The following is a 14,943-nucleotide window of genomic DNA, read 5'->3' as shown; positions in this document are numbered from 1 at the left end:
GGCTGCCACTGGAACAGGAGCTCCAGGAGCAGCTCCCCCCCGGAACATTTCCCCCCTGGAGAAGCGGGAGATGTCTCCTGGACTGCCCCACTGCAGGCCAGCCCTGGCTCGGGATCAGGGAATTCTGTCTGCTGGGATCACGGGGAATGAGCATTCCAGGAGTTGAGTCCTGCCTGCAGAGTCACCTTCCCAGAGCGGGAATGCTCCGGGCCAGAGCAGGCACCAGGAAAAAATCCATCCTGGGTTTAACCAGGAAAAGGGAGATTAATCCAGGCCTTGAGTTTAACCTGGAAAAGTGAGGTTAATCCAGGCCTTGGGTTTAACCAGCCTGGAAAAGGGAGATGAATCCAGGCCTGGTTTTAACCAGCCTGGAAAAGGGAGATGAATCCAGGCCTGGTTTTAAGCAGCTGGGGAAGTGAGGTTAGTCTGGGCCTGGGAGGTTAATCCAGGCCTGGAAGCCCCAGTTTAGGAAAGGGCACAGAAGGGCTTTGCTGGCTGCCCAAAGCACACTTCCCAAACTGAACCAGGAGCAGACCCCAGGATCCACACCCAGCCCAGCCAGGGAAGGCCAAGGCTCTCCAGGGTATGGGATGTGGGGAAATCTGTGGAGTGGCAGAAATTGGGGGACAATTCCCAAAATTTGTCCCCCCTTTGCCACACCCTGCTGTGCCCCAGGCCTCTCAGGATCCCATCTGTCACCCCTGGAGCTGCTCCAGGAAGGAATTCCCCTCATCCTTGCTGGGTTTCTCATGGATAAAACCCCATCCCATGAGCAGCATGGCAAGAGCAGCTTCCCACCATCCACTGGGATCCTTCCCAGATTCCCAGGAGGAACCTGAGGATTGAAGCAATTGGATTTTATCCCCAGGAAAAACCTCCAGGAGACTCCACGTCTCTGGGTCAATTTGATGGGAAGAGTGAACTGAAGGCACCTCTGGATCACCAGTTTGGCACTGGAATTTGGACACTTCTCTGGGATCTGTTCCAGGGCCCAGAGGAAAAAGTGAAAGGATAAATCTGAGAGTGAAAATCAGGTAATTTCCTCCTTTTCCTTTGAAATCCCAGGAATTTTCCAGCCTGTCTCCCTCACACCAGCTCATTTTTAACCTGCTGGCCCTCAAGGCCGTGATCCTGTCCTGGAAACATTCCTGGAGCCGTCAAATCCCACAGGAATCACCTCACTGCTGCTTTAACACCTGATTTTTGGCAGGAAAAGATCTTTCACACAAAGCTCAGCACTAAATTGCTACAAAGGGCAACAGAGGCCTCGGAATTCCAGTTCTGGGGTGGGAAAACCTGCCCAGAACGGAGCCACGTCGGATCCAAGCACCGAGCAGGAATTCAAGGGGGATTTTTCCTGGTTTAAAGTAGGATTTCAGCTTCCAACACTCCAGCACAGACCTTAAAGCCTCAGATTTGGGAGATTTTTTTGCCACCACCAGCCCCAGAACCACCAACCCTCCAAAAACTTCTGCCTGTGACAGCAGGGCCAGGCCCAGGGAAGGAAAATGATGGAAAAACCGGGAATTTCTGGGAAAACACCACTCACCATGAAGTCAATGTTGTTGTCTTCATTCCTGAAATGTTCCATGAGCTTCTCGAAGCGCTGCTTCTCCCCACACACCTGAAAACAAACACCACAGCCGGGCTCAAGAATTCCCACAGAGAATTCCCAATTTCTCTGCTCGCTCAGACCCTCTCGGTTTCCTCTGGGAAAAACATCCCTCCTCATAAATCATTCCATGTGCACACCTGAGGAGCCAGGGGCCATTGTTGGATGTTTTAATTACAAAAAAACCCTCTTTTTATCTCTTTTCTCCTTAAAAAGAACAAAACTATTGGATTTTATCCATGAGTGGAAGGACCAGGCTGTGCCACAGCTCCGAGCTGACTTTGCTCTGTAATTAGGGAGAAACCCAAATGATAGGGAGGGGAAAAAAGAGAAAATTACCACTGGCTAAAGGAGGAGTGAAAATAAATCAGTGCAACAATCAGCTGGTCAGAATTCCAGAGCCACCTTCCCAAAAATTGTCTGGATTAGCTGAATCCAAATTAATTTTCTTGGCATTTCTTCTTGCCTTGGAGCAAAACCCATTGGATTCTTCAGAGTTAAGGATCAGCTTCAGGAAAGCTCCTCAGTTCTGGGTTTATTTCCAAAGCACCTGAATCCTGGGTTTATTTGCAAATTCCAAATGATTTCCCACCCAGAGAGGTCACGAGCACGCCCTCCCCTCCCAAATGGGAATCCCAAAATATTCTGGAATATTTTTGTATGAAACAACACAACAGCCAGTGTTGGGAATTGCTCCCTGCACACAGCCAGGATTATTCCTGGTTTATTCACTCAGATCCCCCTTTGGATCCCTCAGAGCTCTCAGAGTGTTTGGATTTCAATGGAACATCCCAAAGCTGTCCCACAGCTCTCCTGGAATTCCGCTCCTCCTGTAACTCCAGCCTCAGGCAAGGCCGGATAAAACCAGGGAGCTGCTTCTCCCAGATCCATGGAAAGCAGGACAAAGGGCTGGGAATGCTGCTGAAGGAGTTCAGCTATCCCATTCCAGCAGTGTTTTCCTGCCCTGGGCAGCGCTGGGATTATTGGAATCATGGTGAAAATGATGGAATGGCCACCACGGTGCTCCAGGGAAAACCTGCAGCTCATGGAAAACCCTTCCTGCTGGGAACTGAGCTGGAGGAGGAGGCTCCAATCAATCCCAGGAGAAACAGGGACACCAAAATCTCCTAAAGCAGCTCCACCAACCTCCTTGAAGTTATCAAATGCAGACAAAATGATCTCGTGGCCCCCTCGGACGAGGCAAACGGCTGCCAGGAGCTCCAGCACCAGGGCCTTTGTCCTGTGGAGAAAACAACGGGAGATGCTCAGGACCTGATCCCTGATTCCCTGCTGAGGGAAAAGGTGGGAGCTGCAGCCTCATCCCGTGTGCTTTCAGCCCTGGGAATGGATATCCCTGCGAGGTGCACGGTGCTGATCCGGGGAATTTCGCCTCTCCTGGCATCATGCAGCTCCCCCCACGCCTGAAAGCTTCTCAAACCATGCAGGGATTGAAATCCCAAGGTGGGAATCCAAGCAGGAAGGAGCTGGCAGCACTCTGGCAAAGGAGGTGTTTCCCTTCTCCCAGGGAATTCCCTGCACACACCTGGAGGAGCAGAACCACCTTCCCTGGAGCCCAGGGTTTGATGGAACAGCTTCCAATTCCAACCTGTGCTTTCCCTGACACAAATCTCAATTATTCTCCGTGATCATTTGGATTTTTAGCCACCTCCACACACACACACACACACAAAAAAAATCACTGCAGGAACACAGGCTGTTGGAGCACGTCCTTTTCCCATAAAAACCAGGAATTTGAGCCGATTTCTCAGCAGTGAAACAGAGAGAAAACGAAATCACCGAGGGAAAAACATGCAGCAAACCCAGTGGAAAATCATCCACAGTGTTTCCTTCCAGGATTCCTGGAAAACAAAAGACTTTCTGGGCAGCTGAGCTCTCTCTGAGCAGAGGCAAACCATGCACACACAGAAAAAAATTAGTCCCATGCTCAAGCAGCGACTCAAAGCAGATGTTACAGAACAAGAAATACCTTGTGGGCTCTCAAAGGCTCAAGGTTATCTTTGGAAACCAGAAAAAATGGTCCCTTCCCTAGGAAATTTTAAATGGAATGTTCAATTCTGCCTCCTCGAGGGTTTTTTTTGTTGTTTTTTTTTCCTCCTGCCACAAGAACTTCCAGGGTTTTTCAGGATCAAGGAGATGTCGTGGGGATTTGCTGCAATATTCCCTCGGAGGGGATGGAGATCTCTGGGATTGGAGTCTCCAGTGCTGCCCACACCTCTGGGATGAGGAGAATTCCCTGGAATTCTGCTGCTGCTTCCCCTTGGCACATCCCAGCCAGCCCTGAGCTCCCAAACCTCTCCAACAGCTCCCATGGGGCTAAAACAAACTCAGTTTGGGATCTGAGCAGGGATTAAACCTCAGGTTATTCCAGTCACATCTGAAAGCAGTTTTTTTATCCACCAAAATCCAAATAACCCACTTCTTCCAAAAGTGAAAACTTGGCTTCTCCCCTGATCTCCAGGCACTGGAAAAATGATAAAAATGATGATAAAAATGATTTTAAAAATTATAAAAGCAATAAACTTCTCATTTATTCTTGGCTTGCTGACTTGGGGCCGAATAAAAGGAAGAAGGAGGAAGCTGCTTCCCTCAGGACAGGATTCCTGCTCCAGCCCCAGCCAGGCTGGGAATCCACATCCAGTGCTGGTTCCCACCTCATCCCCGTTTCACCTTTCCTTGGAAGCATCTCTGGGGATTTGTTGGAGCTGCCAAGGTGCAGAACTCCAGGATGTGCTGGAGGTGGGATCACAGGGATGTGTGGGAGAGGAGGCACATGGAAATCACCAGCAGTTCCACTGAGGAACTCCAGCATCATGGCTGTGGCTGCAGCCTGAGCCACAACAGAAATGAATCCCTCTCCCAGAGAAATTCCCAGAGAAATTCCAAGCTAAGGATCTTGGATGACATTTCCTAAAGAAGATTTTCCCTCTCTTCAGGAGAATCCCACACCGTTGCCAGTGGGGTTTCCCTGCACTGTAACAGAGCAGAAGGGCTCCAGCAGCCAAATTCCAGCTGAATCCCAACATTCCAGGATGGTTTGGGTGGGAAGGAGCTCAAAGATGATCCAGTGGCACCCATGCCATGGGCAGGGACACCTCCCACTGCCCCAGACTGCTACAGCCTGGCCTGGGACACTCCCAGGGATCCAGGGGCAGCCCCAGCCTCTCTGGGAATTCCATCCCAGCCAGGAATTCCCAATTCCCAACATCCCAGCCAAACCCACCCTCCCTCATCCTGGACCAATGCAAGCTCTCAGCTCCTGAGAGCGCCGCCCTCACACAGCCACTGCAGCTTTATCTGCACCATTCCAGTTCCACCTGATCCAGAGCCCAGGCTGGATTGTTCCCACAAATCCCCCTCTGGAAGGGCATTCCCAGCTCTCCTGGCTCACCTGCCAGCCCGGGGAGCCTACCTGGGGTTTTTGTTGTTGAGGCTCAGCGCGATCTCGTTGACGGCGTGCGGGTGGGACATGACCATGTTGAATCCGTACTGGGAAGAGAAGGGACGATCCCGCCTCGATCCCACCCCAAAGCCCCAATCCCACCTCTCCCACGGATTGAAAACCACAGGATTCCCTTCTCCCACCCTCCTTAGAATTTCTTTATAAATTTTTATTTATTTATCTTTAGATGTATTTTTATTTATTTATATTTTATTTAATTTATAATAATTTAATTTAATATATAATAATTATAATATAATTACATGTATTATATAATATATTATATAATAATATATAATATATAATACATAATAATATAATATATAATAATATATTAAATAATAATATATCTTATTATGATATATTATGTAATAATATATAATATATATACACAATAATATATTATAATAATAGATTATAACATAATGTATATAACAGTGTATGTATAATACATATAATCTATATAAAATATTATTATGTATTCTATATTTTATATTATTATGTACTATATATTATATATTATCAAATAATATATCATAATTATATATATTATATTATAATCTAAGATATTATTATAATATAATATAATATAATATAATATAATATAATATAATATAATATAATATAATATAATATAATATAATATAATATAATATAATATAATATATACTATATTATTCTAATGTATTATATATTATCTATTATTATAATCATAATTATATAATATCATAATTATATATATTAAAATCTAAGATATTATATATTAATATAATGTAATGTAATGTAATGTAATGTAATATAATATAATATAATATAATATAATACATAATAATAATCTAATAATAGAATAATAACCTTAAAATACAATTACAACCTAATTAGCTGCATGCCAAATGAACACAATAAACACATCCAACCTCTTATTACCCTTTCCCAAAACACCAGATTTCCCAACAGGATTGCATCCCACCCCTTCCCATTCCAGTAAAATCCCCACATTCCCATCCACTTTACTCCAGCATTCCCTTCCCTCTTCCCAGGAGGAATTCCCAGGAATTACCTGGTAGTTCATGATGGCCCTGAGGCACATGATGCACACGTGGACATCGTCCTTCTTACTCACCAACCGCGAGTTCTTCAGCGTTCTCCTGCTCGGCAACGTGTTGTACCTGCAAAAAATTCCCAGTTCTCATCCATCCCAAACCTCCTTCTTGAGAGAGAAAAGCAAGGAAAGAGGAAAATCCATCCACTGCTTCAGGATGAGGGAGTTTTCCAGAGGATGAGCAGGAAATGTTGGTGGGAATAAAGGAGGAAAAGATCCTGGCAAGGATAAAAATGTGGATGTTTGACTCCAGCACCTCAGCCCTTCCTGCCAGCAACAGGGAATATTCCCAAAAAACCACAAGGATAGGGAATATCTCATTGGTTTATTGTGACTCCCTGCCTCATCCCTGAAAATTCCATTTAAATCCACAAAAAAGGCAGGAACAGGGAACACCACACCAATTCCTGGCTCATCCCTGAAAATTCCCTGTTTAAATCCACAAAAAAAAGGCAGGAACAGGAAATGCCACACTGATTTATTGCAACTTCCCAGCTCATCCCTGAAAATTCCCTCTGTTTAAATCCACTATAAAAGCAGGAACAGGGAACACCACACCAGTTTATTATGATTCCCTGGCTCATCCCTCAAAATTCCCTGTTTAAATCCACAAAAAAAGGCAGGAACAGGGAACACCACACTGATATATTGCAACTTCCCAGCTCATCCCTGAAAATTCTCTGTTTAAATCCACAAAAAAAGCAGAATATGGAACACCACACCAGGTTTTTTTTAATGATTTTCTGGCTCATCCCTGCAAATTCCCCCTTTTTAAAGGCCCAGCCCAAGAGGAACAAGGTCCCATTCCAGGCCTGGCTGTTCCCTGTCCACAATTCCCAAATTTCCACAATCCCTTTCCCTTCCCGGCCGTGAATCCCCAAATTCAAAGCAGGATCCTGTTAAAGAATTTTTTATCTCTTTATTTTTTTATCCCATCCATAAATATGAATGAATCCATCAGCTCTGGGCACTGCAGGATTTCGGGAATTGTGGCCCAGTTTGGGATCAGCAGGGAGGAGCTGGATTTTGATTCCCACAGGGATGGTTCCTACATTGGTTTTGCTCGGATTTAAATTAGGGAGCGCTGCAGAATGAGTTTCCATACATTAATTATCAGATTAATGAGGTTTTTATCAGGCCAATGTTGGAAGGAAAATAATTTCCATCAGTGCCTGGTGAATCCCTGAATTCCTGAATTTCAGCATCCACCGGTTCTGTTGGCTCGAAGAAATGGGGAGAAGTTTCCTTAAACAATAAAAAATGGCCAGAAATCCAGATTTGGGAATTTCCAGGTGCAAGGATATTCCAGCATGTCCAGGACTGCCTGGAATTCCAGCTTGGATCCAACCACCTGGATGAGAATGAGATGATCCCTCCTAAACCTCTCCATAGCTGGGTGGTTCTCCAGGACAAACTGGGAGAGCTGGGAATGTTCCCCTGGAGAAGGGAAGGATCCAGGGAGAGCTGGGAATGTTCCCTGGAGAAGGGAAGGATCCAGGGAGAGCTGGGAATGTTCCCCTGGAGAAGGGAAGGATGCAGGGAGAGCTGGGAATGTTCCCCTGGAGAAGGGAAGGATCCAGGGAGAGCTGGGAATGTTCCCCTGGAGAAGGGAAGGATCCAGGGAGAGCTGGGAATGTTCCCCTGGAGAAGGGAAGGATCCAGGGAGAGCTGGGAATGTTCCCCTGGAGAAGGGAAGGATCCAGGGAGAGCTCCGAGCCCCTTGCAGGGCCTGAAGGGGCTCCAGGAGAGCTGGAGAGGGACTGGGGACAAGGGATGGAGGGACAGGAGCCAGGGAATGGCTCCCAGTGCCAGAGGACAGGGATGGATGGGATATTGGGAATTGGGAATTCCCAGAGCAGCTGTGGCTGCCCCTGGATCCCTGGCAGTGCCCAAGGCCAGGCTGGAGCAGCTCAGGACAGTGGGAGGAAGGTTGGAATTAGATCCCAAACCCTTCTGGAATTCCAGGACATTCCCAGCCCAGCGGTGTAGACTTGGAATTCCCCAAATTAACACAAATCACGGCTGATTTCTCCCATCATTTTCACCTTTCCAGCTGCTCAAACCCATCCCATTGTCCCCTGGCTCCCAGGAGAGCAGCCCAGGGTGGGTCCCTCAGAGATGAGAAGCTGAAATCCATCAGGGTTTGGGACAGGTTTTGGGTTCCTTCCCTGTGGGTTGGAAACTTTGGGGTTTCCAAGAGAAAAAAATTCCTTCAGAAAGGAAGTTTGGGGTTTGGGGTCATCCCAACAGTTTGGGGTTTCTGTGAGGTCCTGGAGCTGCTCACAAAGATGTTCTGGTAAATCAGGATGTATCTGATGAAATGATGATTTCCCCAGGCCCCTGAGCAGTGAAAGTGTCCCTGGCAAAGCCCAAATTCAGCTCCCAAAACCGTGTCCAAGTTATTGAAGGCACTCCAAAGCCATTTCTGGATTTATTCTCTCCTCAGACTCGACAGATCCTGGAGGAAGAACTGAAGTTCCTCAGTTCAATCCACGTGAAAACTCCAATATTTTTCTCAGAAGAAAGGGAATTTCTAATGGGCTGGGACACTGCAAAGGCTGCATTAATATTTATCTGACAGCAGAGGCTGCCTCTCACTAAAGCTCCTTCTCCCAAAAAAAGCAGCAAGAAAATCCCCCAAGGTTTTTCTGCCTTTTTCATCCTCCTGCCCTCATTTTGGTGTCGCTTTCCCAAATCCCTGAGCCTCCTCTCAAGATAAAAAACCCTCCTGGTTTCCAGGGAAACGCAGGGATGGGGGAATTGGAGCTGGAATTAGAGAGGGAAGCACGGATGGAGCTCTGCCCATCCCAGGCCAGCTCCTGGATTTTGAATTATCCTGGATTATTCCTCCAAGAGGGAACAGCAAATCTTCCAGCCTGGGGCAGCGGGAGGAGTCCCTGCCCCTGGAATGGGATGAGTTCAAACCCTCCCATCCCAAACCAATCCGGGATTTTGGGGTTCCTTCCTCCCACTGCACAGGAATTCCAGGAATTTCCACGCAGCCTGGGTGTCCACACATCCCAAAAATCTCATTTATCACCCGGAGAGGGGGCAGAACATCCTGGTTTTACCCCCAAAAAACCTCACCCTGCACCCCCTCCTCAGCTGAGCACCTGCCTCGTTCTGAGATTTCCCTTCAGTTCACCAATATTTACTAATTATAAAAATTACAATTGCAAAATTATAATTATAAAAAAATCTATGATTCTATTTATATTAGTATCTATAATATTTATAGATAATATAATTATAATAGATAATAGATAATAAATAGATAAAATATAATAATTATATACAATATAATAGATTATTTTTTATATAAATATAAAATGTAGATAATATAAAAATATTATATCCTTATATATGTATGCATTTAAATATTTATATATTTGTATATTTACACATTCATATATTTATGTATTATTGTAGTTCTATTTTTATTATTATATTTATATTAAACATTTTATAATATTTGTGTATAATTATTTTAAAACTTTATATATATGAAATATTCTAATTATTAAAAACTTTATATACATAAACATAGTTATTTAAAACTTTATATATATTCTAATTATTTAAAAACTATATATATAAAATATTATAATTATTAAAAACTTTATATATATGAACATTATAATTATTTTAAAACTTTATATATATATTGTAATTATTTAAAACTTTATATATATTCTAATTATTAAAAAACTTTATATATATAAAATATTATAATTATTAAAAACTATTTATATATAATTATTTAAAAACTACATATATAAATATAATTATTTAAAATTTTATATATATATAAAAATATAATTATTTTAAAACTTTATAGATATATAAAAATATAATTATTTTAAAACTTTATAGATATATAAATATAATTATTTTAAAACTTTATATATATATATATAAATATAATTAATAAAAACCCCTCCCTTCTTTAAAATCTCTCACCTACCTTTAACTTTCAGGGGATTTTTTAACACAGATAATCCCCAGCTATTGATAAAATACACTTTTAAAAATAGACCTTTAAAAAAACTCCAAAACCTGCATTTTCACAACCACCTAATTTTTAAAAAATTCACATTTTGAACAAAACCCATGGAAATGAATATTAAAAACACAGAGTTAAGAAAAAACAAAACCAAAACAACCCTCCCAAACGCAATGCAAAGATGCTGCCCCAGTGCTGAGAAGGTTCTGGAAGCAGGAGGGGAATTTTGGCTGGAAAACTCTCCCAGGTCCCGTTTCCGTGGCGGTTTTGGGTCCGATCGAGTTTTGTTTCTAACAAAAAAGGGAAATCGGAGGGACAAGCACCACGAGCTCTACGAGTATCAAACACAACTATCTGCACTGCCAGGAGGGAAACTCAGCTCTCCCACGCCAAGCCTTTCCCAAAATCCCACCCTGCGGAAGCCAGCTACGGGATCGGGACGGGATAACGGAGCCCGGATCCCTTCTCCTGGGGATCCTGTGGGATGGCGTCAGCCGCGGCCTGCTGGGGTGTTCCTTCCACGCGGACTTACGGGATGTTCCAGAGGCAGTCGGCTGCCGAGCAGCTGTGGCAGCGTTTGAGCTGGAGGTGTTCGGGCAGAGAAAGCGATCTGATGGGGCGTGAGAGGAGGTGGGAGCGCCGGGAAGGAGCGTCCCAGCGGGAACAGGGAACGGGGGAGATGTTGGAGCGGGGAGTCAGCCGGGTGAGGGATAAAGGGAGATGTGAGGAAGGGAAAAGGGTGGAAGGAAATGAAGAGAAACAATGTAAGAGACACGTAAGGTATTCCTGATTGAGGCATTCCTAATCCCGAGCGCTCCTCCCAAGGACACGGCGGATCCGGCGCCTCCCGCCGGCTCGGGCTCCGCCACTTCTGGCAGAAGGAAGGAGCAAAGAGCATCAAAACCACCAAAATTAACCCCAAAATCATCTGGCCAAGTGATCCTGCTGCACTCCACAGCCGGATTTCTTTCCCAGAGCTCTCTGGGAATTAAATCTTCCAGGCACAAGGTTTGGAAGAACTCAACATCGACCCCGGGGCCGAGGTCACCGCCTGGCAAAGCCAAACCACCTCTGCTGGAAGGGATGGGATGGAAGTGAGGCTCCACTCCTGGAATCTGCTGCTCCCAGGATTGGGGAGTAAAACTCCGGAAAAATCATCCCAAAGGATCTGGCACTCGGAGCCCGGCCTGAGGGACAGCACTGGGAGCTGGGGTGCAGTGGGACATCCAAGGAATGGGGGAGAGGTGACTGTCAAGCAACCCTGGGAAGTGATCCTGCCTTTTCCATAAATAAAACAAAAAAAAAAGGAATATTGAGAAAGAAACACTTGGTAGTCAAGCGTGGAATAGTGAGAGGGTGACAGCGGGTTTGGGGGAGGGAAGTGGCCTTTCCAAAGAATCCAATATCCCGTTCCTGGCAGCATGGAAGGAATGTGCTGCTGGAAGGGACAGGACACGGGATGGATGCAACTGGATCCATGGAAATGTTGAGCTCTGTTCTGGAGAAGAGGACAAGGAATCGCATCCTCAGCTCATCCTGCCCTTGGAAGCGATTCCCACCTCTGAGAGCTTCCTTCCACCTCACAGCAGCCTCGTGTGCCACACCTCTGCTGGGAGCTGAGGGATATGCCAGTGGGAAGAGCCGTCCCACACCGCGATTCCCAAGGATTCCGTACCGGAGGGTGGAGTGCCGGCCGGAGCGGGAGATGCTGTTCCCAACGGGAGAGGGCAGATTGCTGCCCCTGTGCAGGTCCTCGATGGATCGGCTCCAGGGCTTGGACTTGTCCATGGAGCTCTCCACGCTGTTCTCCAGGCTCTCAAAGTCAAATCTGCAAGGAAACGGGAATTCCAAGGCGGGGTTAGGCGGAAGAGACGCGCGCGGAGTTCTCCTTCCCGCCGCGGGTTTTGGTGGAGTCAAAGAATCACCGGACAAAGCCAAGGGGGACCAAAGCAAAGGAAAAGCTCCCCAAGATCATCAAATCCAGCTGATCCAGGTGGTCCCTTCCCACCCAAACCATCCCAGGGTTCTGTGAGCTCAGCAGGAGGGATAACGATGGGAAAGGAGGGTTGTGGTGCTGGAGGGACACGGAAAAGTCCAGGAAAACAGGATGAGCTTCACGTGGGGAAGGAAATTCCGGAACGTTCAGGCTGGGAAAGCCCTCCAAGACCATGGAATCCAACCATTCCCAGCCCTGCCAAGGCCACCAGTGGCCCTGGTCCTACATCCTCAGGGCTCTGAATCCCTCTGGGCCACATCCAAACGGGACCAAACAGCTTCTTCAACATAAAATAAATCCAAAAATAAAATTAAAATAAAAAAAAATAAAAATAAAATAAAATAAATAAAAATAAAAAATAAAAATTTAAATATATTTAAATATTAAAAATAATATTAAATTAAATAAAAATAAAAATAAAAAATTTAAAGAAATTTAAATAATATAAAATAAAATAATATAATAAAATAAACATAAAAATATAAAAATTAAAATATTTAAAGATATTTAAAAAATAAAAAATAAAAAATAAAAATAAAATAAAATAATAAAATAAAATAAAATAAAATAAAATAAAATAAAATAAAATAAAATAAAATAAAATAAAATAAAATAAAATAAAATAAAATAAAATAAAATAAAATATAAAATAAAATAAAGGCTGCTTGCTGCAGAATATCCCTGCCTGGAAGGAAGAAGTGGGAGTTCTGGGAGCTCTCTGATTTATGATTTATGGATTCTCCATAAATCACTTTGGTTTCCTCCATCCCAGCTCGGCCCCACAAACCTCCCAGCACATCCAAATATCACCACAATCATCCCAGATTCCCTGATTTCTGACTCCCTGCCCGCTGTTCTGCTATTCCAAGCAGGAATTGCTGGTTCCCCTTCCAGCTCCTGAGGTTATTACTCATGTTCCCCGTGCCAGAGGGGAAAAACCCAGCGAGTTCCTCGCGTACATTTATAGAAATTTAGGAAGAAAGGCTTTGTACAAACATTTCTTTTTGCCGTGCACCGTTTTTTCCAGTGGGAAACATTTGAAACCAAAGGATTTTCCCTCATAAATTTTCCTGCAACCCCACCACAAATCTCTTTTCTGGGCAGTGACGGACGTAAATCTGCTAAAAATAAATTATCAGCTCTCCCCAGCTTGAGTTTCTGCTCTTAAATTATCTTTAACCTAAGGCTTCTTTTTCATTTTTACAGGAAAAAAAAAGCTGTTACGATATCCTGAATGAATGTGGATTCATTCCCCACAGCCAGGCTGGACGGGGTTTGGAGCACCCTGGGATAGAGGGAAGCTCCCTGTCCATGGCAGGGATGGGCTTGAGGGTCCCTCCCAGCCCAAACCAGTCTGGGCTGATTCCACACCAGTAAAACCAACTCCCAGCTGAAGATCTCCACTGAAAGATCTGGTTTCTCAGAGCCCATGTCATGATTTATGAGCCAAACAACTCAATCTGATCCCAGCTTCATTTTCCAGTCTTCCCAACTTCCCAAACACCCCTGGAATTGCCCCAGGAAAGGCTCCTGGCACATCTGCTGCAGCACCTGGGGGCTGGGAATCCCTTGGAACACAGCAGGAATACAAAGCCCTGGGCTGGGACACCAATTCCAAACCTATTTCCAAGGAATCCTGCATCTTTGCACACGTTGTGGAATGGGTTTTCCACCCCTAAGGTGGCTCAGAAACCAAAGATAAAAAATATAGACTAGAGATGAATAATCCCAAGATTTAAATTCAGGATTTTTTGGGTTTGTTTCTTTTTTTTTGTTTGCTGTGATGAAATAATTCCAGACTCACATCAGGATTTCCTCTGCTCTCAGGCCCACAGAATCATGGAATTATTGAGGCTGGGAAAAACCAGAACCACCAAACACTTCCATGCCCACCAGACCTATTCTTGAACAATTCCAGGGATTGTGATTCCACCACTGCCCTGGGCAGCCTGTTCAGTGTTTAACCCCTTTGGAATGAAGGAATATTCCCTAAAATCCATGGATTTGCTGGCAGAAAATCCTGGGAATGTCTCACTCACGTGACTGCATACTGGGCAAAGGACAGATATTCCACCAGGACATCCAGGCCTTTGTTCTCCTCATTCAGGAACTCCCTGACCCATCTGTGAGAGAAACAACAGACATTAGAGCCTTCCTGGGGAGTTGGAATTCCCTGGAATTCTCAGAAAAACCAGAGACAGAGCCACTGCAGCACTTTGGGTCTCACTCAGGGGGAAAAAAAAAATATTAAATTTTAATTTTGCCTCTTTTTTAAAAGGTGTGCACCTGTTACAGTGAATTCTGGCCCCTGGGTTTTGCAAAATAATTCAGGAAAGTCCATCGTGGTCCAAAGCTTTGAAAATGCCGAGAAAAAATTGAAAATCCATCCTTTTAGGGGCAAATCCAGGGAGAAAAGGAACCTCAGCTCTTCTCTAAACCCCAACTGGGGCAGCAAATCCCCTGGGAGTGGCTGGGATGAGGGAATCCAGGGAGGGAAGTGGAGCTCCAGGCTCGTGGAGTGGGAATTCATCACCTCTGACTTATTCTGATCCTCAGGATGGACATTTTTTATCATTTCCCTGCGAAAATAACCGGCCTTGGTTTGGGAAAAATCCTTGTTTAAGGATTCAGGGGCTGAAGGAATGAACATTGGCGCTGTCCCCTCTTTTCCTGGTGCAGCACTGAGGCTCCTCCTGCTCATTCCAAATCCAAGAGCATCCAAGGATTCCCCAAACCTCCCAAATCCAAGAGCATCCAAGGATTCCCCAAA

General features: G+C 44.7%; 1 protein-coding gene across 12 annotated transcripts in view; it reads right to left on the bottom strand.

Annotated features, from left to right (window-relative positions):
* Window positions 1-14,943, bottom strand: part of FMNL2 (formin like 2) — a 108,934-nt gene that overhangs the window by 19,171 nt on the left and 74,820 nt on the right. For all 12 annotated transcript variants that reach the window (XR_015289316.1, XR_015289317.1, XM_086898000.1 and 9 more), the window contains exons 5-10: window positions 14,213-14,296; window positions 11,853-12,005; window positions 6,133-6,241; window positions 5,043-5,119; window positions 2,759-2,852; window positions 1,550-1,624 (exon numbers count right to left, since the gene is read on the bottom strand). Coding sequence is in view for 10 of the 12 variants with exons in the window: in XM_086898000.1 (XP_086754126.1) it covers window positions 1,550-1,624; window positions 2,759-2,852; window positions 5,043-5,119; window positions 6,133-6,241; window positions 11,853-12,005; window positions 14,213-14,296 (592 nt within the window). In the remaining 2 variants the exon portion in view is untranslated. The remainder of the gene's footprint in view (window positions 1-1,549; window positions 1,625-2,758; window positions 2,853-5,042; window positions 5,120-6,132; window positions 6,242-11,852; window positions 12,006-14,212; window positions 14,297-14,943) is intronic.

Source organism: Cyanistes caeruleus, chromosome 7 (genome assembly GCF_971803275.1).
Source record: "Cyanistes caeruleus chromosome 7, bCyaCae1.hap1.1, whole genome shotgun sequence".
NCBI lineage: Eukaryota > Metazoa > Chordata > Aves > Passeriformes > Paridae > Cyanistes > Cyanistes caeruleus.
This window is presented reverse-complemented; position numbering and strand designations above follow the sequence as displayed.